This window comes from Zonotrichia albicollis, chromosome 12 (genome assembly GCF_047830755.1).
Source record: "Zonotrichia albicollis isolate bZonAlb1 chromosome 12, bZonAlb1.hap1, whole genome shotgun sequence".
NCBI lineage: Eukaryota > Metazoa > Chordata > Aves > Passeriformes > Passerellidae > Zonotrichia > Zonotrichia albicollis.
Genome location: NC_133830.1, coordinates 2,202,966 through 2,229,484, shown reverse-complemented (window position 1 = coordinate 2,229,484; position 26,519 = coordinate 2,202,966). Strand labels below are relative to the sequence as shown.

The 26,519-nt window shown below is 42.1% G+C and overlaps 2 protein-coding genes across 5 annotated transcripts in view; both read left to right on the top strand.

Annotated features, from left to right (window-relative positions):
- LOC102075469 (contactin-6) overlaps positions 1-6,481 on the top strand; it is a 132,882-nt gene extending 126,401 nt beyond the window's left edge. For all 4 annotated transcript variants that reach the window (XM_074550327.1, XM_074550326.1, XM_014269258.3 and 1 more), the window contains 4 exons: positions 325-511; positions 4,265-4,377; positions 5,090-5,258; positions 5,932-6,481. In XM_074550327.1, the coding sequence (XP_074406428.1) occupies positions 325-511; positions 4,265-4,377; positions 5,090-5,258; positions 5,932-6,065 (603 nt within the window). In that variant the 3' untranslated portion in view covers positions 6,066-6,481. The remainder of the gene's footprint in view (positions 1-324; positions 512-4,264; positions 4,378-5,089; positions 5,259-5,931) is intronic.
- CHL1 (cell adhesion molecule L1 like) overlaps positions 1-26,519 on the top strand; it is a 607,847-nt gene that overhangs the window by 485,672 nt on the left and 95,656 nt on the right. The gene's annotated exons all lie outside the window — the stretch shown is intronic.

Genomic DNA, 26,519 nt, shown 5'->3' with positions numbered 1-26,519 from the left:
CTCTTTTGTGTCTCTTAAGGTTTTTTTCATTGTGTTCAACCATAAAACCAACAAAGCTTTTATCATTCCTTACCTTATCAAAGGTTTCCTTCTGGACATCTGTAAGTTTAAGGATTTCATTTAGTTCCTTAATTGGGATTCAGTCTCTGAAATGTTATTGCTTCTCTATAAATATTCATGCCTGGGTTTACATCCTGCTAGATTGGAGTACAAAAAAAATTCCTGTATTCCTCGAAATCGTCCTTGTCAGCATGTCTGCTTCCCAGCCAAGCCTCTAATTGCTGGAACACAATGAATTGCCTGTTCTTTGTTCTCGCTTTTTAGGTTTTATATTGGATAGATGATCCCAAGGAAAGCACAGCTGGGAAGGTCAGAGTCAGTGGGAATGTGACAGCCAAAAACATCACGGGCCTGAGAGCTAACACGGTGTATTTTGCAGCAGTGCGAGCCTACAACACTGCAGGGACAGGGCCCTCCAGCACCCCCGTGAATGTCACCACCAAAAAATCCCGTGAGTATTGGATCTGGCACAACAAGGGTGTCACTTTTGTGCTGAGAATGACACAGGAACGGATGAGAGGCAGGATTGTAGGAAGAGCAAAAGAAGGTTTTATTCAAGAGAACCGCGTGGTTTATATAGAGTGAAATGATAGATTCTATTTGTTTGGTTAGTTAACAAAAACACCTTTTTCGTACAATTCCAGGGAATTGTATGAATTGAGAAGAACAGAAAGACAAAGTAGAAAAACACCACCTGTAGACTGTTTATACTTAACAAGTTATCACACCTTTACATCTCCTTGAAAGTTCTCCCAAGCCGCTGCGAGAGACGTTTGCCATTGCTCTCTCTGTCCCATGGCTTCCCCACAAGGGTCCCAAATTCCCAGCTGGGACAGGCACATCCCAGCTCCCCATGACCCGTCCCTGCCAAAGGCTTCAACAGCTAGGAAAACTAAATCCCAAATTTCTTCATGAGTCAGACAACAAAATCTGTGACTGAGAAACTTCCTCTGGTCCTAAATCAGTGCCCACGAGGGAGGATTTCTGGAACAGCAGCCCCCTTGCTTCCAGGGGATTCCAGAGATGCAGAGCCAATAAAGGAGGGAAGTCCAACAGGTCAGACAAGAGATTCTGGGGGGTGAGGCTGTGTTGGTTTGGGGGTTTCAAAGGAAGCTGTTGAATGCACCAAATACAGAGGGGTTTTCACACCTCTGAACTTTGCACTGCAGAGCTCAGCATAAGGGATATATTGATACAAACACAATTTAGGTTTTTTGGGGTTTTTTAAATTAATACTAAAAGTAAAGCCCTCTGCTGTTTTGTTTTCCTTGGAATCTATTTTCCCAGTAAATTATTGATCAGCACTTTAGCATAAAAGGGAAATATTTCTCCTGAGTTTCACCAATTTTTCCTCTTTTCTATATGCTGTTCCATGCCATTGCTCCAAGTGCAAGATAGGAACAACTTGTAGAATGAGTTAATTGATTTTTAATTGCCACAAACCCAATATTTATTGTAAATAAAACAATCAAAAATAAATCCAGAGAAGTTATTTCTGAAGGGCTCAAACAGGACCCATCCCTGGAATTGTCCAAGACCAGGTTGGACGAGGCTTGGAAAAACCTGGGATGGTGGAAGGTGTCTGTGACCATGAATGAAATGAAATTTAAGTGCTATTCCAACCAAACCCTTCTGTGATTTCATTACTTTCATCACAGTCCATTTTTCAATAGAAAATAGATTCATACCTGGGAATTCTTCCCTCTATTCCTATGTGCATCTGAATGAAAGACAAGTTAAAGACATGGCAGTCAAATGACAAAACATAGAAGGAATAAATTTGCTTTTGTTTTACATCTACTTTATCTTCTGTCAAATTCAGGATTGTGCTAATGGTTCATTTAAAAATTAAAGTCAAAATAACCTTTTTAATATTTAAATATATAGATTAAAATTTCAAGCTCTGTCTGGGGAAGATGCAAGCGCTTGCAATAAGAGAAGAGATAATATGTCAAGAGAATATAAACAATGTGCATCTGGAGCAGGAGATGGAGCTCCAAAGTAATAGCTCTGTCTTCCTGCTCAGCATCCAGCACTCCTGCATTCTGCTCATCCCATTATTGCAGGGACTCAGCAGAGCTGAAATGATCCTTCTGCCAAAGAGGTGCAATTCTGATTGAAGTGTTCTTCTCGAAGATCGATGTGAGGTCCAAGGTGACATCCTGGGTTCAGTTAAAAGTACTTAGGGAGGTGGAATTGAGGTCCTCAAACCATGGACATGGCTCCATAAAGAGCTGTTCTCTGCTGGTTTTTTAATTGTATGGCATGGATTGCAGAAATTCCTCTTCCTCTTTCCTCTTCCCCTTCCTTCCCTCTTCCTTTTCTATTCAACTTCCATCTCCTTCTCCTCCTCCTCCTTCTCCTTCTCCTTCTCCTTCTCCTTCTCCTTCTCCTTCTCCTTCTTCTCCTTCTCCTTCTCCTTCTCCTTCTCCTTCTCCTTCTCCTTCTCCTTCTCCTTCTCCTTCTCCTCCTTCTCCTCCTCCTCCTCCTTCTCCTTCTCCTTCTCCTCCTCCTCCTCCTCTTCCCTTTATTTTTTCATCTTCCTCTTCTTTTCCCCTTACAAATAGATACATATACACCCAAAATATATCAATATTACATATAGATACTGGAAATACTTGCATGGATAAACCTCAGCACAGTACAGCAACAAAGCCAAGTGTTACCTAAACCATGGCAATAACACCAGCACCTCAATAAACTTAAGCAGATATTTGGGATTTCTATTGTTCTTGACAGCATTGATTACAAGGAATTAATTGAGGAAATAATCTGCCAGTCTCAGATCTGGAACTGCTTGGTTTTGCCAGCAGATATTCCTGTGGATTTGGGAAAGTGCTCTTATCATTTATTCTGGTTTCCGCCTGGAAAAAAAAATCCAGATAATTTTGTTTTGCAAATCCTCCTGTGGTGGTTTTTCAGCCCCAAGATCATGAATTAAGATAGCTTTGAGTTTCTATGTCAAAAAGCTTTGGTCAAAGCTATAATTCACCCATTTTTGAGTGATTTCAAACCTCTTCAGAGTGCACAGCCAATGAAGTATCTGACATCCTTTGCCTCTTGTGACTATTTTGTTATCCAATTCCATATATAAAATGTTTCCTGAAAGCAACAAAGAGCTTTCAAGCCATATTTAAATAAATTTGCAGTTTGATATATGTGAGAGTAGATGAATGTCTTCAGAAAGAAATGAATCTTTCCCAGCACTGACAGTGTGGCTGATGGAAGGACACCCCTGGATATTCACCTGGGAGCTCCAGCAACTCCTCATTCCCTGCCAGAGGGATGGATTAAACTTCTCCAAAGCCACGAGGCAGATGGATATGAAACAGCAGCACCCATCCATTTGTTTTATCTCTGTGGGAAGTGATAGAAATTATCACCAAATCAACTGTTCCTTCCATCACTCACCAACACGCAGCGGGGAAGAGAAGGATCCCAGAGTTAAACAATTTCGAATTAGGGCTGGAATGTGTTTCTCCAGCTCTCTCCTCATTTTTCCCTGTGTTTCAATCCTCCTTTCCTGTGCCACCAGGCAGCAGGGCCTGGCAGGATGTGCCATGGAGCAGGAGAGAACGTGTTGGCCTAAATCTGAGCTCTGTTCAAAGGCTCAGCTCCACCCTCACATGTTCACACAGGATTCAATTCCAGTCACTTGTAGGCAAATTTTCAAAGTTCTCGCACTTAGGCATAAAAAGCCTTTGAAAAAGCTGCTCTCAGCCTATTGTGCTGAGAGTTTCTAAAATCCTACAATGTTTCATGGTGGATCACATGGAGGCTTTCATGTGCAGCTCTTTGTAACCTGTCCTGGCTGATGGAAACCTTGGCTTCTGTGTTTGCTCTCAGTTTTAGCTTTTTCTGAGATCCAGACAGCAAAACAACCTCTAGGACATGGAAATACAGAGAGGAACAACATTTTCCTTCCACAAAATCTCTAAATGTAACTTGAACTGTCAGACACTGTCAGGCTGTGCCTAATTTTGCAAATGCATCCTCACAGTAAGAGGTTCTGTGCTATGAATAGATCTTTATTCTGACTAATACCAGAGCAATGATGGACTGGAAAATGGTTTTTGCTCTTTTAGGTTGGAATCACCCAAGCATTTGCTACTCCCATATCAGCAGCTCATTCAGCTTCACTATGAAAATTAATACTCAGTTTATCTCGTTATTATCATAATCCTTGTTATTTCTTTTTCTAAAGCACCCAGTCAACCTCCAGCGAACATCGCCTGGAAGCTGACAAATTCCAAAATCTGCCTCAACTGGGAGCATGTGAAAACAATGGAGAATGAGTCTGAGGTGTTGGGCTACAAAGTAAGTGATTTCTTTATCTCATTAATCAGAAATTTTGGTGACAATACAGGTACAGGGGTTTGGTGGAAAGTGAGTGCTCATTACCTGGAACACTGATTTTTCTGGATTTATTGGGATGGTTGGCTGATGTTTACACAAATATTCACTGAGTAGGACTTTACCCCAACGGAAGGATTTTCTGTCCCCAGTCCTGAATTTCTCTTGTCCCCTTGTGATCTTACTTATCTAAAGTTTCTTGCTTTCATATCTCCAGGGAAGGAGTTGCACAAATGTATAAGGAATAGAGAACAGTCTTTGAAGCATTAAAGGCAGTCATAAACTACATTTAAACATTCTCACTCTCTGGCAGTTCATAAATGTACCTTTAAAAAAGAGGCTGAAAGATACTCACACAAAGATCTATGTACGAACCAAAAAGCCTTCCCATAAATCTGCTTTTAAAGGAAATACAAATTTATTTTAAAGTTTGGCTTTGCTGCAGAATTCTTTGATTATTCTCAGGTTCTAGGAAACCACCTGCTGTGGTACCCACCCCAAAATCCTGAAGAATTTATTCCCCTATTTAAATTGCTTTTAAAACCCTGCAGGATGCTGAGAGTGCTCGGAAAACTTTGGGACATTACAGAAGAATCATTCAGTCCCCCCCAAAAAACCCATTAAAACTTAAACCAAAATGAAAAAACTCTTGTTTTCCAATCCCTTTTCTGCTCAGATCCTGTACAGACAGAACAGGCAGAGCAAAGCCCATATCCTGGAGACAAACAACACTTCAGCTGAACTTCTGGTCCCGTTTGAAGAAGATTATCTCATCGAGATAAGAACCGTCAGCGATGGTGGCGATGGCAGCAGCAGTGAGGAAATTAGGATTCCAAAAATATCCAGTAAGTGAGAGAATTTCTTTTCCCCCTCTGAATGCTGTTGCATAAGAAGAAATCTGTGCCTCTAAGCACAACAGATTCCCAGATTGTCCCTTGCCATAGGTGTCCTCCCTCCTGGTGCTTTTTGGTGCTGGCTCCTATAAATTTGTCTCTGATATTCTGACATTCATTAGAGGAGAGAGTGTTTTGCTCCACACCTTATTTTAACTGCAGGTCTCCGCTGCTGTGGCATGCAGAGCTCAGGAAAGGACACAGGAATGAGATTTCTTGGGAAAGTCAAAGTTCTCACGTATAATGTGGCTCTAAACCTGCCCTGGACAGAGATCTCAGCCCTGTCCCATGGCTGTGCTGGGGTGGGCCAGGATGCAGCCTCTGCTCTCATAAATGATTTATTATTCATAGAAAAGGGAGTATTTTTATATTTATATTCATAGTTTGTTTTGCAACAAAATAGTCAAACCCCTCTTGAATAAGACACCCATGGGAAAGGTGAGATGTTGATCCAAAACCCTACTCCACAAAATGGTCACTACAGTTTAATCAACAAATAAATAGAAATTACATCTGTGGATAATGTTTCATTTTGAAAAGGGAGCAGTGATTGCTGTTAAGCTAAAATGTAAAGAAAAACGAATTTCTGACACAGATTTACCTCTGTCTGTTTATATTTTAACAGGTTTAAGCTCTGGAGCAATGAAATTATCCCAAAGGATAAACCCTACATTGGCATCTGGGATCCTGCTGTTGGGTTCTGTTCTTCTAAACCCTTTTCCTTGCTGGTTCCAGCAATTCTCTGCCATGGACTTCTAAAAATAAAAGTGTAGATTTTATCTTAATTCTTCACCATAACCAACATTCCTGAGAAAAATCAGCACTGGGGAGGGGGAGGGAGGAGGAAGTGGTCTGTCATTAAGAAAATAATAGGCATCAAAATTCCATGAATTTTTAAAAATAGGCTTGGAAATGAAGGGGTAAATCCACATGCATTAATTAAACGGAGTGATGCCAAACCTAATTTGGGATTGACACGTGGGTGGTCTCAAATTTTCTCCAAGTAGTTGTGATTGGAACAGCATTTTAATGGAATGTCAACCTGTGCAAGCTGATGCCACGCAGGGGAGCAGGGATTTAAAACTCTTGTGATGTGGATATTATTTATCTCATGTTCTTCAATGTATCCTGTTAAAAAAAACCACTTTCAATTAAATAAAAGCTATTTGTTTACATTTTGCACTTGTCTGTATTAGAGGAGGTGTCATAAAACACATTATTTGAAGTATCCTGTGCTATTTTCTGCAGAAAAGGGGAATTTATAATAAAACTTATAAATGAAATGAGTCTCCTATGGACCAATCCAAAGCCCACTGAATTCCACAGGAAAAACTTTCAGTGGTTTCAGCAGGCCTTGAAGCAGAGCTGAAATAGCAGCACCTTTTATACCATCAGACACTTCACATATTCTCAAATCCATTTGAAAGGACTTTTCCGTGCACAGACTGTTCTGATCAGCACAACTTCCAGAGACACTGAATATTTTTTGAGGGAGAACTGAAGTCTAGCTGTCATTAAGCAGGATCAGATGCTCTCTCCTGATTTTGTTATTCTTTGCTGTGGCTTGAAAGTGTAGATTCATCTTTGAGTTGAGTGTGAAGGTAAATGAGAAGAACATTGATTTTCATCATCTTGAAATATAAATAAAAGCAGCTAATTAAGCCCTTCAATCTCCTGAGTCCCCAGAATGACAAATTAAACACCAGAGCTTGGCTTTCAACTCAGGAGATGCAGCTCAACACTTGAAGCCACGCTCCTGCCAGCTTCAGCTACATCTGATAAAAGGTGTTCTTTGCCTGATATCATTACTGGGAAATCTTTTCTTCCTTCTCACTTTGCTCTGAAGTTTGTTTTCTTTTCCCTACTGTCAGATCCATGTTGTGTGATCTTTGTAAACATTTATAACTACAAGATAACCAAATAGCCCAAATATTTTTTAAAAGGGGACTGTTGGAATGGGGGCGAAGATGTGTCAGCACATGAATGAGTAAAAGAAGTTCGGAAATCTTTTCTTCCTTCTCACTTTGCTCTGAAGTTTGTTTTCTTTTCCCTACTGTCAGATCCATGTTGTGTGATCTTTGTAAACATTTATAACTACAAGATAACCAAATAGCCCAAATATTTTTTAAAAGGGGACTGTTGGAATGGGGGCGAAGATGTGTCAGCACATGAATGAGTAAAAGAAGTTCAGCTGAGCATGGAAATCCTTCAAAGAACACATTAAACCACGTTGGTTATCCATGGGCGTGGCAATGGGAATTCACAGAGGAAGCTCCAAACCTTTGGTACCTCCTCAAGGTCCATGCCAAGCCAAACCTATCTCTGATTCCTCACAGAGCCCACGGGCTGGTCTGGCAGAAAATAAACTCAAAAATGATAAAATCATTGCAGAACCACATGGTAGAGATTGATGTCCAAGCAAGTAACCCTTCACAGGATCATGGAATGGTTTGGGTTGAAAGAGACATTGAAGATCTCTTCCAGCTGGTGATATTTAATAACCCCCAGACTGCATTCAATAAAATATTTTCTAGAGGTCACTCCTATTTGGTTTTGAGAGAGTTTTTTGCATCATTCCTTCCCAGCAGGTGTCCAGCAGGACCTCTGCTCGCTCCCAGACCTTCTGAGCCCATTAAACAACAGGTTCCTTTTATTTCCCTTCATTAAACTGAATCTGAAATTCTTATACTTCATAACATGAATGTAATTCTCTGCTAACTTTACCCAAAACATCCTTTTATTCAAGTGAAAAGAGATTTTCTGCAGAGCAGTTACAGCTCAATAGAATGCCTGAGCAATGCTTAATTACAGGGAGGCTCTGGAAATAAAATGTCACTTTTAGAAGTCTGTCCTCTGGGATTTCTACAAAGTTCCTAATCACAGGAGTTATTAGGAAGAGGTTTAACAGAGCTTTCAAAAGAGGAGAATGGTTTAGAAAGAAATGAATGTGCTATAGAAAATCCTGATAATACCTTAATGAAGTAAAAACATTTTTCCTTGCGGTGGAAGTAAACAATGAAACACTTCTTCAGATTTCTTCTCCCTTTTGTGCACCAATGATGTTCTTTTCTGGCTGTAGAAGATCCAAATCAGACTCTTTAGCCTCAGCATTTCTCCATTTTGTCACTCCCATGGGAGCAGCCCTTTATAAAAAAGGGACAACTGCAGAATCCCAGGAATATGAGTGAACGTTCCCTTGCTGAATTCCCTTGGAGCTGGAGTTGCAGGGTGAATATTCTGCCTCAGGAGCAGAGCTCAGCAGTCTTAAGGAGAAAAAAAAAAACTTTAAATCCAGCTCCTCCCACCCTCCCTAAATCTCTGCAGAACTTGTGCAGGTTCATTTTCTCCTCTGCAGCTCCCCACTCCTTTTGTTGGTGTTTCACCAGGACAAATTGAGCCCGAGCTGCCCAAAGCACTGAAAGTCCAGCTCTTTTTATGTGCAAGTGTTATTAAAGCAGCTGATGCTGAAATGGAAAGAGCTCACATGGCTGGCAGCTTTCATTAAAAAGAAAAGAGAAAGGGTCAAAAAGAATTTTGTCACTTAGAGTTGCAGGAAAAAAACTTTGGAAATAGGAACAGCAAAAATCCCCTAAAACCAGAAGTTGAAAAGAAAACAACAGAAAAACTCTGCAGTGCTCCTGATTTTTAACAGCCAAGAACCTGAATTAAAAACCCCATTTAAAGGTGCCCAGTAAAGGGAATTTTGGGCCCAGACTTAGCAGATTTTAGAGAAAATCACAGAACAGCCAAAGTTTTCAGACAGCTGGAAAAATAATACCTATTTTCTTTTGATAACCTAAGCAAAGTACCAAAACATGAAAGAGACTCACAGTCAGGGATTTTCATTTTGAATTTAACACATCAACAAAATATTTCTCCATGAAAAAAGCAATTTTGAGCCTCTCCAAATGTTTCCATTCACTCCGAGCACAATGTTTCTTTGTGATTTACGAGCATTTAAACTTTATTTAACACCTTCTCCCTTCTTTATAGGGCAATTTTTGAATAGGAATGCCAGGAAACGAAATAAAATAGCCCATGTGTGTTATTGCACCAGCCCCTAAATCAACATTATCCCAGAGTGCAGAAACTCCTTGTTTTCTGTGGGTTGTTGGAATGCAGCCCTGGTGATGCCTTGACACCGAGATTTAAATCACACCCATGAACAAATGTGTTGTAAATGTGCAAAAAAGGTTTTTTATTAATATCGGGCTGTCGGATCTCAAGATCTCAGTCCTGGGATGCCGGGCCTCCGAGACCCTGGGGGGGGCTCGGGACTCCTGGAATGTTGCCAGAAGTGTCTGGTAGCTGGACTTTGACCCTACACAGGAGACGACAAGGATGAGGGCTTCACAGGGTGAATGGTGAAGGGATTAGTTAATTAGGGAGTGAGACACAAGGTTTAAGATTTATGTACAGGGGGGTTTAGAGGAGTAAGATGGAGGAATTGGGGTGTGTCCTGTCCTTCTTCTTCTTCCTCCTCTCCTCCATCTTCTTTAGCCACGGTGGCACCTTTGGATTGGTTATTGCTGAGAGTACATCGAGTTATAAGAGTAGATGGTATTGGGGAAAAATGATAAATATTGTATACGTCACAATGGGTATAAAGATACGTGGCTGCCCCGGAGGGCAGCACAGTGTGCTCATGGCTGACTGCTGAGCAGAGCTCTGTCGGGCTGAAAGGACATCTTTTAGATAAACAATTAATAAACATAAAAACCGAAAGAAGAACTGAAGCCTCTTCTCGTTCTTCAACCCGCGGGCTGCCCCAAGGCCACCCCCGGGCCTTCCAGGCCCCTCAAACAACAGAGATAAACCGGACATCGGGCTGTGCCTCAGTGGTGGAGAATTCCCTGCAGGGATTTGTAGGGCTGTGTGGAGGAGGGGATTCATCCATTCACAGGGGTCTGGGGGCTCTCTGGGGGAAGGCAGGGGATCCTGGCTCCCTCTGTGCTCCCCTCCATGGGATTTTGTCTGCTCAGGGAGCAAAAAAGATGTTAGAACTTGAATAAACCAATGGTTTTGGTTTCCCTACTCAAAAGACATCAGAGTTTGAGTAAACCAATGTGGTTTATTGTGAGGGTAGAGGTGGAAAACTCTTATCAGAGCCTTGCATGCTTCTGTCCATCTCTGCAAGCCTTTGTGAGCAAAGCAAGGTCCAGTTTGTGGTGTTGTGAGGTCCCCAGGATGTGAGAGGTGAGAATTTGACTCCATGTTCTCAGAAGGCAGATTTATATTATATTATATTATATTATATTATATTATATTATATTATATTACATTACATTACATTACATTACATTATATTATATTATATTATATTATATTATATTATATTATATTATATTATATTATATTATATTATATTATATTATATTACATTATGTCATATCATATCATATCATATCATATCACATCATATCATATATCATATCATATATTATTATGTCATATCATATAATTCTATTATTATATACTAAAACTATACTAAAGAAATAGAAAGGATACATCAGAAGGCTAGAAAAGAAATTAATAATAAAAGCTTGTGGCTGATCAGAGTCCCGACACATCTGGACTGGGATTGGTCATTAGGTCAACACAATTCACATGGAACCAATCAAAGATGCACCTGTTGATCAGCAACCTCCAGACCACATTCCAAAGCAATCAGTTAATTACTGTTTGCATTTCTTTTCTGTGGCTTCTCAGCTTCTCAGGAGAAAATGCTGGGCAAAGAAGATGTTTCAGAAAATATCATGGTGACAAGAGTTAAACAAGTTAAACGAGCGCACTTCATCTAAATCCAGGATTAATTTCTACTCTAGGGTAATTTCTCTCCTCCCATGTCTGATTTATTCCCCTCCAGCACTGATATTTCCAAGACATCATCCCCCACAATTGCCCTGGACGTGCCCAAGGGTTGCTGCATCTCGGGGCTCCCAAAATGAGGTTTCAGGTGCCTCTGTGGGTGCAGCCACAATGTCATGGAAGCACAGAATCCCAGAATGGTTTGGGTTGGGAATAAATCCCACCCAGTGCCAGCCCTGCCATGGCAGGGACACCTCCCACTGTCCCAGGGTGTCCCAAACCCTGTCCAGCCTGGCCTGGGGCACTGCCAGGGGTGACCTGGCTTTGGGAATGAGTGGGTTGAGCTCTGGGGACAGGCACAGAGTCATTCCCACATGGGGCAGGCACAGAGTCATTCCCACAGGGATGCTGTGGGATGCTCCCCCAGGTACAGCCACAGCAGGACTCCCCCTGTCGGATCTCAAGATCTCAGTCCTGAGATGCTGAGCCTCCGAGACCACCTTGGGGGGCTCGGGAGTCCTGGAATGTTGCCAGAAGTGTCTGGTAGCTGGACTTTAACCCTACACAGGAGACGACAAGGATGAGGGCTTCACAGGGTGAATGGTGAAGGGATTGGTTAATTAGAGAGTGAGAAACAGGGTTTAGGATTTATGTACAGGGGGGTTTAGAGGAGTAAGATGGAGGAATTGGGGTGTGTCCTGTCCTCCTTCTGTTCCTCTTCTCCTCCATCTTCTTTGGCCACGGTGGCACCTTTGGATTGGTTATTGCTGAGAGTACACTGAGTTATAACAATAGATGGTATTGGGGAAAAATGATAAATATTGTACACGTAACTATGGGTATAAAGATAGGTGCCTGCCCCGGAGGGCAGAGGCAGTGTGCCCATGGCTGACTGCTGAGCAGATCTTTGTTAGGCTGAAAGAAAATCTTTTAGATAAACAATTAATAAACATAAAACCAGAAAGAAGAACTGAAGCCTCTTCTCGTCTTTCAATACGCGGGCTGCCCCAAGGCCACTCCGGGCCCTTCCAGGCCCCTCAAACAGCCGAGATAACCGGACATCCCCCAGCCCATCATTCCTGCCAAGGGGTGCCCCAGCCTCCCTCCACTGAGCTGAGCCATTTTCCATGGGCTCCCTCTGCTCCTGACTGAATTTATGGGAGGGACAACACCTCCAGGACTGCTCTGAACTGAAAATATAAAATAATGGCAAATGATGCATGCAGAAATATCCACCTTAAAATTTAAATAAGGTTCCACAGACTTCACACAGAACGCCCCTGGCCAAATCCGGAGTCTGGGTAAGGATGTGACATTTCTCTCACTCTGGCCATTATCTAATCTAAAAACTGAAGGAGAGGGTGGGCAATCAGCACTATTAAAATAGCCTGTATAAAATCTTCCCTGGAAAAATTTACCATCAGGAAAAGGTCAGTTGGACATTTTGACAGCACAGTACAATGAGGGCCTCTAAATAGCTTCAATCATTCAGGCTTTTTTATTAGGAACTTCTTTTGTCAGTTCCTAGCACTAAATACTTGAAAATAGGTCTGACGTAGCAATTAAAATGTCATATTAATCATACTGGTGTGCATTGTTTCTTTGCTTAACCTATTTTATAGACACCAATATATTTCAGTGCTGAAAAGCAGCTACAAATGTTTGTCATCTTTATGGAATGAACTGGAATAATTCTGAAATGCTAGGGGATCCCAGAAGAGCAGAAGGTTTTTTGTAAGGTGCTGTACTGGGTTGGCTATATGATGCTTGTATCCCAAATAATTTTATATATGTGTGTATATATATATATATATATATATATATATATATATATACACACACACATATAGATATAGGAATCTTAGATACAGGATAGGAAATCTTAATATTCCAATAAGATAAATGGAATTGTTGCACTTGAGTCATCAATACCTTACAGTTGTTTTTTTTCCAGATTTCCTTCAGTGAAATATCCAGTACAAACTTTCCTCATTCATGTCCTTGTTTCTCCTTGTGTTGGTGTTCCAGCCACATTCCCAGTCACATCCCTCTGCTCCAACCACTCTGCTGCATCTCCTCAGGTAAAATCCAATTTTTCTCTTAAAAACCATCCATGGGCTCTGCTGGTAGCCTTGCATTGGGTCACTGTTATGGTAAGAAGTAAAATACAAACTGAGGTGCTCGAATGCAGGGTTTCATAAAGAATGGAGGTGGATGGAGAGGCCAAACTTCCTACAGCTCTTGGGGCTGTCAAATCTCCAGGTGGAGCAGCACCTTCCCTTCTGTGTGCACCTCTGGCCGTTCTTACAGTCACAGAAATAGGAATAATGGAAATCATGGAATGGTTGGGTGGAAAGGGACCTTAAATCCCACCCAGTGCCACCCCATCCATGGCAGGGACACCTCCCAATGTCCCAGATTGTCCCAGCCTGGCCTTGGGCACTGCCAGGGATGCAGGGGCAGCCCCAGCTGCTCTGGGCATCCTGTGCCAGGGCTGCCCACCCCATTCCCCCTGAAATCCCCTTTTCCTGGCAAATCTGAGCACAAGGATCTTTCCTGGAGCTCTCACTGCAGTGGTCTGTGGGAGCACTGCTACCATGATTTAATTACATTATTCTGCAGCCGTGCTGTCCCAGAGATTTTAAAGAGAAACAGCACAAATCTTCCCCGGGTCCCAGTGCCCTCAGCAGATGCAAAGCCTGTGCAGTTTGAGTGGGTTTGGAATTTATTTGAAAGCCTTCTTACATCAGTACAATTTATCCACAGAGATCAGCAGTTTACATCCTATTGATTAATGCAGTTATTGATTTATTCTGCAATTGTACTGGCCAGGTTTATACAGCACTGGAAAGTGCTATTTTCCAGGAGTGATTGACTTCTTTCTTTATTGACTAAAATGAGCTGATAAAAATCATCCACTGGCTGAGCCAGAAGTACTTTTTTTTTGTATTCCTGCTTCCAGCAGAGAAAAGTAGGAGACAAACAGTGCTGCAGAGCAGAGGGAAGAATTTCCAAGCTTAACCCCTCTGTTATTGCCCTGCCTGGGCTAAGCCCAGCCCCAGCCTTAGCCAGGTGAGAATCTGGAAGGCTGGGATGGGGAAAAGGCCGGCAGGAATTTGGATGTGGGAGAGGAGGATTAACCTGCTCCTTCTCATCCTTCTCATATATATTATATATTATATATTATATAGTATATAGTATATAGTATATAGTGTATTATATAATATATAATATATAATATATAATATATAATTAATATATAATATATAATATATAATATATAATATATAATATATAATATATAATATATAATATATAATATATAATATATAATATATTGTGTATATATATACAATACAGTGTATTGTATATATATATATATACAATATAGTGTATATAGTGTTATAGTGTATACTGTATATAGTATATTATATATTTTATATTATACATTGTATATTATATTAAATACACAATAATTTATCTAATAATAATTAATCTAATTCATCTCTGGCACCACATTCCTCAGCAGCAGCAGCTCCCAATCGTTGCTCTGCATTAGGAGATGTGTGTTCCTCCCTCCAGCCACTGAAAGGTTTCCTCCATAAACCAGTCCTGCTATAAATACAGCCCTGGCTCCCTCACTTGCTGGTTGTTGGAGGAAATAAAATAACAACAAGCCTTGCACTTTAAAACCTTGTTTATAAAACATCTTCATAAACCCACTCAAAGAAACATCTGAAATAAAATCATGGCTGTTGCTCCCCATCACGCCAGCCCTACAAATTGATTATTTTCTTTAAATTGAAGCCATCAACTACAACAGGGCTGCTTTGTGGCACTTGGCAACTTTCAGTAAAATGAGGCTGCCAGCATTTATTGATTCATGGGCGCTCTGGGCTGTGCTGGTGCCTTCCTGGGCCTTTCAGGAAATGCAAGAGCCCAGCCCAGATGGTGCCTGTGGGTTTTGATGCCTGTGATACCCAGGGGCTGCCGAGGCTTTCAGCGCCCCTCAAGGTGGCAGGATGCTGACTCTGGATCCATTGATATTCTTTGGTAAGATACTAAAACATTAAGGGGTTTTTCTCCAACAAAACCACATTTTCTTCTGGTTTTCCCCTGTAATACATCAATTTTTGCAGAGAACAGGGGCTGCCAGATCCTTCTAATCAGATTTCCCCAGATCTGTGTTTTGTAGAGTTGTGTAAGCCAAAAGGGGCACCAAAATGCCCTTGGCTGTGCTTTGTCCCTCAGGAATTTTGGGCTCTGGACATTTCTGTCAGGATGGGAGGATCCAGGAATAACCTTCTCCAAAACACCCCCTCTTCTGGGAGCCAAAATCCAAAATTTGGCTGATTGCCCTGAGCTGTTGTTTCCTCCCTGCACACGACAACTGTTGAGTAGAAAAAATTTGAAATTAGAGAATGAAATGAGTTCACAAAATACCCACAAATATCTGCTACATAATTTTTTAATTCTTTAAAGATTAATGGATGAGAAGAAGTGATTAATTCAAGCTTTGCTTTGCAGATGATCTCTCAGGCCTCACAGCGTACATGCACAGTCAATATTTTGCAAATGTTTTGATTAATAAATCTTTATATAGCCCACTGCAACTTTGTAGATTTAAATTGATGCTTGCACTCTGCATACTGATTTTACCCACATGGTTCCCTGACTCAGGCTCGTTAGTCCAAAGGAAAGAAAACAAAATAAACACTGCTGAGCCCAAAATATTTCAGTTTCACCACATAAGGTAGAGAACCCTTTGGAAGCCACTGTGTGTGGTGGTGATCGCAAGGGTCTTAGGATGGGGGAAGAGATGAGGATCTGACTCTATGTTTAAGTAGGCTTGATTTATTATTTTATGTTATATATTATATTAAAAACTATACTAAAAGAATAGAAGGAAGGATTTCATCAGAAGGCTGGCTAAGAATAGAAAAAGAAGGAATGATAACAAAAGCTTTGGTTTCGGACAGAGACCAAACCAGCTGACTGTGATTGGCCATTAATTAGAAACAACCACATGAGACCAATCCCAGATGCACCTGTTGCATTCCACAGCAGCAGATAATCAATGTTTGCGTTTTGTTCCTGAGGTCTCTCAGCTTCTCAGGAGGAAAAATCCAAAGGAAAGGATTTTTCATAAAATGTGTCTGTCACAACTGTGTTCTAGGCAGAAGGTGCCACCACTGCACCAGGCTGTCCCCACCTCCAGCCCAGTCTCCCCAGCACCATCCCTGGATTTTTTTCTGGGCTATCAGCTGCTCCCACAGCAAGAAAAAATGGAAGAAGATGGGAATCAAGAAACAGAAAAAGAGGAAATGGCCCCAGGCTGCACCAAGTGAAGCTCAGGTTGGACACCAGGAGGAATTCCCCATGGAAAGGGTGGTCAGGGGCTGCCCAGGGAGCATTGGAGTGCCCATCCCTGGTGGTGTCCCAGGAATGGCTCAAGGATTGGGCACATGTCGGATCTCAGGATCTCAGTCCTGAGGTGCCGAGCCACCGAGACCACCCTTGGGGGGCTCGGGAGTCCTGGAATGTTCCAGAAGTGTCTGGTGGCTGGACTTTGATCCTACACAGGAGACGACACCTGTATGAGGATAGGAGGGTTTCACCGGGGTGAATGGTGAAGGGATCAGTTAATTAGAGGGTGAGACACAGGGTTTGGGATTTATGTACAGGGGGGTTTAGAGAAGTAAGATGGAGGAATTGGGGCGTGTCCTGTCCTTCTTCTTCTTCTTTTTCTCCTCCATCTTCTTTGGCCATGGTGGCACTTTGGGATTGGTCATTACTAAAAGTGCACCGGACAATAAGGGGGAAAGGTATTGGGGAAAAATGATAAATATTGTACACGTAACCATGGGTATAAAGATAGGTGACTGCCTGGAGGACAGCACAGTGTGCTCATGGCTGGCTGCTGAGCAGAGCTCTGTTCAGCCGAAAGAAAATCTTTTAGATAAACAATTAATAAACATAAAGACCGAAAGAAGAACTGAAGCCTCTTCTCGTCCTTCGATACGCGGGCTGCCCCAAGGCCACCCCGGGCCTTTCCAGGCCCCTCAAACAGCCGAAACCCGACAGGCACAGGTTGGACTCGGTGATGCTGGAGGGCTTTTCCAGCCTCCCTGATGCCGGGATTCTCTGCACTCTCAGGTTAGGGCAGCTCACCCTCAGTGCTGCAGCAGAGCTTTGCTCCTGCTCTGCTCTTTGCTTTGAGTTTTGTTTAATGCCACCAGCACTGAGTTATTCCCAGCCTGCCTGGAACAGCTTCCAAGCGGTCCTGGAGCACAAAGGGCCTGGGGAAGGGCTGAGCCCACCCTGGGGGGATCCGGGCTCCTGAGCCCACCCCCAGCACCAGCTCTGCACAGGTCCAACCCTGGCACAACAGGGCACGGAATAAAACAACACGGACACTGGAACCCCAAGGGAGGAGGGAGAAAGAATAAGAAAGAAGATGAAAGAAGAAGAAGAAAGAAGAAGAAGAAGAAGAAAGAAGAAAGAAGAAGAAAGAAGAAGAAGAAGAAGAAGAAGAAGAAGAAGAAGAAAAAGAAGAAGAAGATGGAAGAAGAAGAAGAAGAAGAAGAAGAAGAAGAAGAAGAAGAAGAAGAAGAAGAAAATGGAAGAAGAAGAAGAAGAAGAAAGAAGAAGAAGAAGAAGAAGAAGAAGAAGAAGAAGAAGAAGAAAGAAGAAGAAGAAGAAGAAGAAGAAGAAGAAAGAAGAAGAAGAAGAAGAAGAAGAAGAAGAAGAAGAAAGAAGAAGAAGAAAGAAGAAGAAAGAAGAAGAAGAAAGAAGAATAAAGAAGAAGAAGAAAGAAGAAGAAAGAAGAAGAAGAAGAAAGAAGAAGAAAGAAGAAAAAGAAGAAAGAAGAAGAAGAAAGAAGAAAAAGAAGAAGAAGAAGAAAGAAGAAGAAAGAAGAAAAAGAAGAAGAAGAAGAAAGAAGAAGAAGAAGAAAGAAGAAAGAAGAAGAAGAAAGAAGAAAAAGAAGAAGAAGAAGAAGAAGAAGAAAGAAGAAGAAAGAAGAAAAAGAAGAAAGAAGAAGAAGAAAGAAGAAAAAGAAGAAGAAGAAGAAAGAAGAAGAAAGAAAAAAAAGAAGAAGAAGAAGAAAGAAGAAGAAAGAAGAAAAAGAAGAAGAAGAAGAAAGAAGAAGAAGAAGAAAGAAGAAGAAGAAGAAAGAAGAAGAAGAAGAAGAAGAAGAAAAAGAAGAAGAAGAAGAAAGAAGAAGAAGAAGAAAGAAGAAGAAAGAAGAAAAAGAAGAAAGAAGAAGAAGAAGAAAGAAGAAGAAGAAAGAAGAAGAAAGAAGAAAAAGAAGAAGAAGAAAAAGAAGAAGAAGAAGAAAAAGAAGAAGAAAAAGAAGAAGAAGAAGAAAGAAGAAGAAGAAGAAAGAAGAAGAAAGAAGAAAAAGAAGAAGAAGAAAAAGAAGAAGAAGAAGAAAGAAGAAGAAGAAGAAGAAAGAAGAAAAAGAAGAAGAAGAAGAAAGAAGAAGAAAGAAGAAAAAGAAGAAGAAGAAGAAAGAAGAAGAAAGAAGAAAAAGAAGAAGAAGAAGAAGAAGAACCCTCAGTCCATAATCCAAGGAACCGGTGGGACAGGGAAGGTGGGTGCTGTCACTGAGCTGTGTGGGGGCTTCTCAGTGGATTCCTGTTCTTTCCAATTTTTCTGAATAAAAGAAGTGTTTACCAACTCCTTTTCTTCCTCCAGACTGAACTTTGGAGCCACATCCAGTGACTTTTCCAAAGTTTTATCTTGTCCTGACATCGGATTATGGAAATACAACAGGCACCTTAATTCTATACTTAAAACATTCCCAAAAAGATTAAAGCACACTCAGGCTATGCTCATCCTGCAAAAGGAACCATTTCTTATAGAGAAACCCCCATAAAGGCACTCAAGTGCCAGAGAGGATGCTCAATATCATTTTTTAATAGTAATGGAGAAGATTAATGAGAACAAATTTGGACCCCAGCATTATAACTCTTGCAGCAGATATTATCATTACGTGCATTTCACATTATCACTAATTTTGTATTCAGCATGCCAGGACCATTAATTCAGACCCAGTCTGCAGCTGAATGAGGCAGATTGCTTAAGAAAATAAACGTCTCTATTACTTTTTATAGTGTTGAAATTAATTTACAGTTCCAGTTTGCGAGAACTAAAATTGAGAATTAAAACTATATTTGGTACCTGAGATTTCTCAGAGATTAGCATTCACGAGGCAGTAAAAATATTAACTACTTTAAATAATGCTTGCAATATTTCCAGGGTTATGAAGCATCTTCTCTTAGCTCATTTTAATTTATTTAGCATCCATCTCTCTAAGCATATTCACACCACTGGAAGATTAGAACGAGATCATTGCATTAAGAGAAATACTATTTACAATGATGTGTAGTATCTATTTCCAGGGGCTTTGGAAGGCATGAAAATAAAGATTTTGATGATGTCTTTAAGGGCTCTCCTGCTGCCTTTGTGCTGCAAGAAAAGTCAAAGTTGAGGAGAATTTCTGAGGCAAAGTGGCATCGAGTCAGGAGCGGAGTAAATAAAACCTTTATGGGAAAAGGGGAACTGATAAAACACACAGAGAGATGTCAGCTCTGGGTTTGTCTCTGAAAATCCAAAGTGTAGAAGGGATAAGTGGGGGAACCAGAGTCTTGTGGCATCGTTTGGGTTGGAAAGGGACCTTAAATGCCATCCAGTGCCACCCCTGCCATGGCAGGGACACCTCCCACTGTCCCAGGCTGCTCCAAACCCCATCCAGCCTGGCCTTGGGCACTGCCAGGGATCCAGGGGCAGCCACAGCTGCTCTGGGCACCTGGGCCAGGGCTGCCCACCCTGCCAGGGAACAATTCCTGCCCAATATCCCATCTAAATCCACCCTCTGGCAGTGGAAGTCATTCCCCCTTGTCCCATCACTCCATCCCCTGTCAGTTGTCTCTCTCCATATTTCTTGTGGCTCCTTCAGGCCCTTTCCTGCCAGCAGAGTTTCTCCATCATGATTTCTGGTTATTTTTTCAATCTCCTCCAAGAATTAACTCCCATCTTTGCGGTCAGGGCTGTGCTGCTCCTCAGCCCCATCCAGCACTGCCACTGAACACACTGCTTTAGTTCTGGGTGAAAGCATTTAAAAATCACAACTATTACCCAAAACAGGCAATAATTTTGATGTTTGGACGTGTTGGGCTTTTTAAACCTTCAGTGTGAGCCCCAGCCCTCAATCCTGCCTGTCAGAAATCTCCTTGAAATGGATGAAAGGCTGAGCTCCTTAAGCAAGGGGTTGATACAAGCAGCTGAAGCTTAAAGAAAACCATCAAATTTCATAAGAAAATGGGATGAGTTGGCCACAGTGTCATTGTGGGATTAGGATCTCAGTCAATAACATCTGTTCTAATATGCCCCTTGCAGAAGGAAGAAAATAGGATTTAAATTTAAATCCATAGATTGAACAAGAGGCAGGGTGGCAGATGCAGAGCTGTCAAGGTGCAATACTTGCTGTGAGGCTTTGGTAAATTCTGGTTTGGTTTGGGTATTTAATGATAAAATGAAACGTCATCTGGATTGTGTCTGTCTGCAGAAAGCTCTGAGTAGCTGATCCAGCCTTTTCCTGGATCCTTAAACTTTGAGTTTGATCTGAGAGGCACAGTTGGAATAACTGGAAGGATATTTTGGGGAAAGAGCTGCTACAAAAACCTCCAAGCACTGTTAGGACCACATGTGATGGGAAATTGTCTTGCAGATCTCCTGCAGTCCTGCAATTTAAAAAAAGAAAATCATTGCTTGACCATTCTTCCATATAAACATAATTTCCTTTGGGTACCATTGCAGAAGAGATGATATTCCCAAAGACTTTTTCTGTTGCTTACATTGATAGTAATTTTTATTACTTCAAATTGGAGAGTTTTTTTTCAATTGGAGGGATTTTAGGATGAAAGCACCTCAAGCTGTGAGATTTTAACAGCTCAGTTCAGACTCCAAAGCACAGAAATGGCACTGCCTCAAGTTTTCATTAAAATAAAAGAAAAAAGAAAAGAAAATATACTATTCTTAATTCTGAAGGCTAAGCCCCAAATGCCTGAGTGTCATTTTATGAAAATCTCCCTTCCATGAGCAGTGAGTCTCCACTGTTCCATGGCAGTGCCTTTGCAATAATGGTTTCAAATGGAAACATTTATTTTTCCCTGGTTTTTAGTAGCTGCAGGAGAAGCAGGGGGCTAATTACCAATGCTGAGCTGCAAGGGTCAGATGGAGAGGAAAAAATAAAACTAAATGTTTCTGAAAATAGGTGAAGGATCCTGCTGTGGCAAATTTGAATGATGTAGCCCGGTGCTGGGGGGGTTTTACCCTGTAGTCTCTAAGTTAGAGCAGACTTGGTGTTTTTTGAGTTGGAACTGCTTGTAAAGAGACACAATGAGAGCTGGGAAAAACAAGTTATTAAAACACTGAAGGGTGATTTTCCCAATAAAGACAATGCATATTTAAGTTTAAATGTACATAATATCAGCAGCTGAGAGTGCAGAGGTTTCTTCACCACAGAAATCAGCAACTCAGCAGCAGTGAGACACCTCCAATGCTCTCCTTGCTGGAGGAGTATCCAAAATAGGTCATTGAGAGAAGAAAAGACTGAGTTTAAAACTATTTTCTTACTCAGTTCTGCTTCCATGTCATCCTAAGATCCTGGCAGGGGAAGCTTTGTGGGACTTCTCAGTGTCTTTTGAAGGGGGCCTTGTTGTCACATCATTGCCATACACAAAGGGCAAAATGGAAAGAAGAAAGCTGCAATTCATGGGTGACTCAGAGTGAGCCCTTGGCCCCGCAAACCAGAGGTAGAACATTGCTGGGAAGGAATGTGAGATGCTGGAGATGATTTACAAACCCCAGCCTGGCCTGGTTTGCCTCCCTGAGAGCGCTGGCACTGCTGCAGAGGGAGATCTGACAGAAAAACCAAACCTGCCTGGCCAGGTGGGCTCTGGGAGAGGCCAGAGGAGCATCAGGGACAGCGCAGCCCCTGCAGGACATCCTAAAGCCAGGTGGGCCTGGGAGAGCCCAGAGCAGGGACAGAGCCCAGCACAGCCCCTGCAGGACATCCCAAAGCCAGGTGGGCCTGGGAGAGCCCAGAGCAGGGACAGGGCCCAGCACAGCCCCTGCAGGACATCCCAAAGCCAGGTGGGCCTGGGAGAGCCCAGAACAGGGACAGGGCCCAGCACAGCCCCTGCAGGACATCCCAAAGCCAGGTGGGCCTGAGAGAGCCCAGAGCAGGGACAGGGCCCAGCACAGCCCCTGCAGGACACCCCAAAGCCAGGTGGGCCTGAGAGAGCCCAGAGCAGGGACAGGGCCCAGCACAGCCCCTGCAGGACACCCCAAAGCCAGGTGGGCCTGAGAGAGCCCAGAACAGGGACAGGGCCCAGCACAGCCCCTGCAGGACACCCCAAAGCCGGGTGATCCCTTCCTGGTCCCTTCAGGAGAGCAGGAGCAGGAGGCTTTGGCTCCTTTGCCCTGGGATCCTTTCCCGTGCCAGGCAGAGCTGCCAGCCCTGGCACACAAACCTGCCAGCCATTCGTGCACATTCCACTTTATCATCTTGCAGAAAGCTTTAGGAGCCTTCCAGACTCCCCAAATGAAAGAGTTCAGCCCCTGCAGGAGCACCCTGTGTACTCCCAAGCAGAGATCTGCTCTTTTCCATGGGTGTCACAGCAAGATCCATCTCCTCAGACACCAGAGAGCCACGGGCAATTACTGAGCAGAGCACTGGTGGCATAAATGAGATTAAGCACCCACCCACATGTACCAGGCTAAAGCAAATGGGAAAGTGGAGGAAATCAGCCCTCAGGGCACTCTGGAATACAGATTATTTTTTTGTTCTTCCTTTGAGGAAGCACTGAGTAAAAGGTCCCCTTGATTCTGATCAGTTCAGATGGAGCATCTCGCTGCAGCCACAGAAAGGCAGGCACTAAGAAGTTCTCAGAAGAAATAAAGAAGTTGAGAAAATCATTTTATTGCCTGACAGAAGGAGAGGCTGCCTTAATTTTGTTGTCACTGGGAGTCTAAATGTATAAGGACAGCTGCTGTGCTCAAGCAACAATGCAATCAGTTAATGCTTTCAGCAGGGAGACATTAGCTGCTTCTGCCTCCTGCCAGGCAGGGAGAAACAAAGTTTACCAAAAAATGGAAAAAAAGGAAAGTTTTAGACATTTTTTCCTATTTTCCCCCCTGCTTTTTGGGCAAAGGGAGAGCAAGGCCCACAGCAGAGCAGGGAGTGCTTTGCAGGAGGTTCCCCCTGCCCCATTTTGGGGGTTGGAGCTCTGAATGTGCCTTGTCCATCAGATTTTCTGCAGCAAAGCCACGTAATTACAAATATTAAACAGCACACGATAAGGAACTGAGAGAGGATCACAACAGCTACTCTTGTTACTGACCAAAAAAAGATCAAACAGCAGAATGTTGGCTGAGATTTCAAATGAAGCCACAAAACCAGGAAGAATTTGCCCTACATAGAGCAGAAATTGGCACGAACAAAATGAAGACATTTGCTGTTTTTACATCCCCAAATGGAAGTGAAGGTAAAGGAGGAACTAAAACTCTCTGTAAACTCAAAGATGTGTTTCTGCCCTGGGGCTGGAATGAGGAAGATCCTGCTGGAGCAACAATCCAACAACTCACCTGTAAAAAGTTCTGAAGTGATAAAAAGGAGAATCAAAGGAGTTTTATCTTGGAATAATGGTGTGTTCAGGCAGGTAATGAGAAACAGGGAAAAGGGGAAAAAAAGGGAAAAAAAGGGAAGGGAAGGGAAGGGAAGGGAAGGGAAGGGAAGGGAAGGGAAGGGAAGGGAAGGGAAGGGAAGGGAAGGGAAGGGAAGGGAAGGGAAGGGAAGGGAAGGGAAGGGAAGGGAAGGGAAGGGAAGGGAAGGGAAGGGAAGGGAAGGGAAGGGAAGGGAAGGGAAGGGATGCACTGGGATTTTAAGGATCTCAGTTCCATTTTCTGTGACAGAATTTTCTGTGCCCTTTCACAATCCAGTTAGAACTTGACTTAGAAGCCTGAAGACCTCAGGTCAACCCTAAACTCAGAAAACTCAGAAAAAAAATTAAAGAAGGAGGTTTTATAGGCAAATCAAGCAGGTGGAATTTGGCTTTTTCAGTCAGCAAGTCTGAAACATAATGAACATGATGGAACAACACTGAAATAAGAGAGGCAGAGGAAATATTGCCTTAAAGGAAACAGGAGAATGTGGAGTTTGTAACTTGAATGCTCTCAGGCCATCACTACTGAAATGAAAGAATTTACCTTAGGTAGCTCTAAGATCCAATCTTGATCTTATTCGTAATTATTGCATGTTGAAAGTTTAAATATTTCATATGGAAGAGATTAAAAGATTGCAAGAGAAACTGAATAATCTCCAAAGACTTCAGAAAGTGTAAAAGCCAAACCCAACCTGAAAGGAAAAGAACACTAAACCTCCATTGTTAATTAAATCCCTTATTTATCACATTTGTCTTAATTTCAAATATTTATTGATAAAGGATTTAAATCAGAACTGACAGATTAATCCTTTCTTTGGGACCAGTGATTATTTGAAAGCAGCAGAGAGAATGCCAGGCAGGCTGGACAGAAAGCACAGCTCAGTTTAGATATTAATCTGCAAAAGTGGATTAGAAAAGTCAGGGTTGGACATTTCCACCAGGGTTTTATTCAGTCTGGGGAACAGCCTGGACAAAGGATCCGCTGATGTTGAATAGCTGAGAAATCACCAGGGAAGGAGACGGAAAACAAACCTCAAATCATTTGAAAAGATTAAAGTCATTTAATTAGTTGTACTTTTTGTTGGTTTGGGGACATCTTCAGAGCTGTTTTATCCTTCCCTTGCTTTGCTCCCTGGCCCCCATGGAAAGGGCTCGGAGATGTGGCTGTGGGAGCCCCAGGAAAGGCACCACCACATCAAACAAAGCCACACACAGACTCATCTAAACTCTCTTCTTGTTAATTAAAAGACAAACATCAGAGCCTGGCCATGTTTCCAGGCAGAAAAAAAAAATTAAAAAAAAAATAGAAAGTTTTGCTGTGGTTTCAATGACAACCAGATCAGGTTTCTCATAATATTGATCAAATCTCAAGAGGCTGAGATGGCTCAGGAAAGCAATGGGTGAGGACTCTAAGCAAAACCACTCCTTGGGCATTGTTCTGCTGATAAAATTCAGCAAAATGATCTTTGAAAAATGGAATTCTTAAATTGCAATTATCATCATCATCATAAATTACATAAATTTTTGTCAAAGGTGTTCATGCCCTCGGTGTCTTTAATAACTCAATCCAAAGAGGGTCTGGCTTGATCCAGGCTTTGGACAAGAGGAACCTGATGTGCAGGCTGGAGAAGATTGGCTTAGAGAGGTCTGAAATGAGCTGTCAAAGCCTTGCCTTGAGTGTTCAGGAGAGCACTCTGAAATCACTGAGCCCTAAATACCTTGGGGAGAAACGTGGAGCTAAATGAAGACACAAATAAATGAAATTGAGAGACTGACTTAGTTTTATAGGTAATAGAATAACAAAGATCTTTCTATGGCAATCAAGAAAACACGGCCAAGGCTCATAAAAAAATTAACTAGGATCAAACAGAAAATACAAATATGCTTAATGTGAGCAGCAGATATTAAATCTGATGGAAAAATCATCTCTAGAATTGTTCTTTCTCAGGAATGAAGCTGACACACCATTGTGGCTGATAATCCACCTTCCCATGATGCCACTGTGTTCTCAGTGAGATAAAATCATCACTTCCCCCCCTTTGAAATGGTTCTGTCGTGTTGTGAGCGGTTCAGGAGGTGCCACAGATGAGGGAACTGTAAGCACACCAGTGGCAAATGAAAGGCAATCAATTAATTTTAATTAACTTAAGCTTTTTCTTGTTTTTTGTGAGTGTAATGTGATATACCAATTTAAGATGATGTTCTAAGCAGAGACTATCAGCAAGGCTGTTTACAAAGTCTCTTGCTGTCGCTGCAGGTGAATTAAACAAACATTTTTCAGGAACTTTTGTGCAGTGTTTGTTTCTAAACAGAGCCCTGAAGAGAAGCAACCCCTCCGACAGGGTCTGCTCCAAAGGTCAAGTGATTCCCGGGGAAAGGGACTGCAGGATTGCAGGATGCTCTTTCCCACTTCTTCTGTTCCAGAAGTCTTACCTGTATGTTAGAAAAGCAAATTGCCAGCAGAAATTATCCCCCAGTTCTAGAAAACCTCCCAGATGTTATCAGGCATTCCCATCACCTTAAAAAAAAATTTAAAAAATAATAATGAGTGTTTTAAACACAGATGGGGATGTACAGTGAAAACTGCCGAGAAAATTAAAAATATATCTCTTTTGCACTGTTTTCCATAAACATTTCAGCCTTGTTTCATGCTTCCCCAAGAGATTTTATTCCA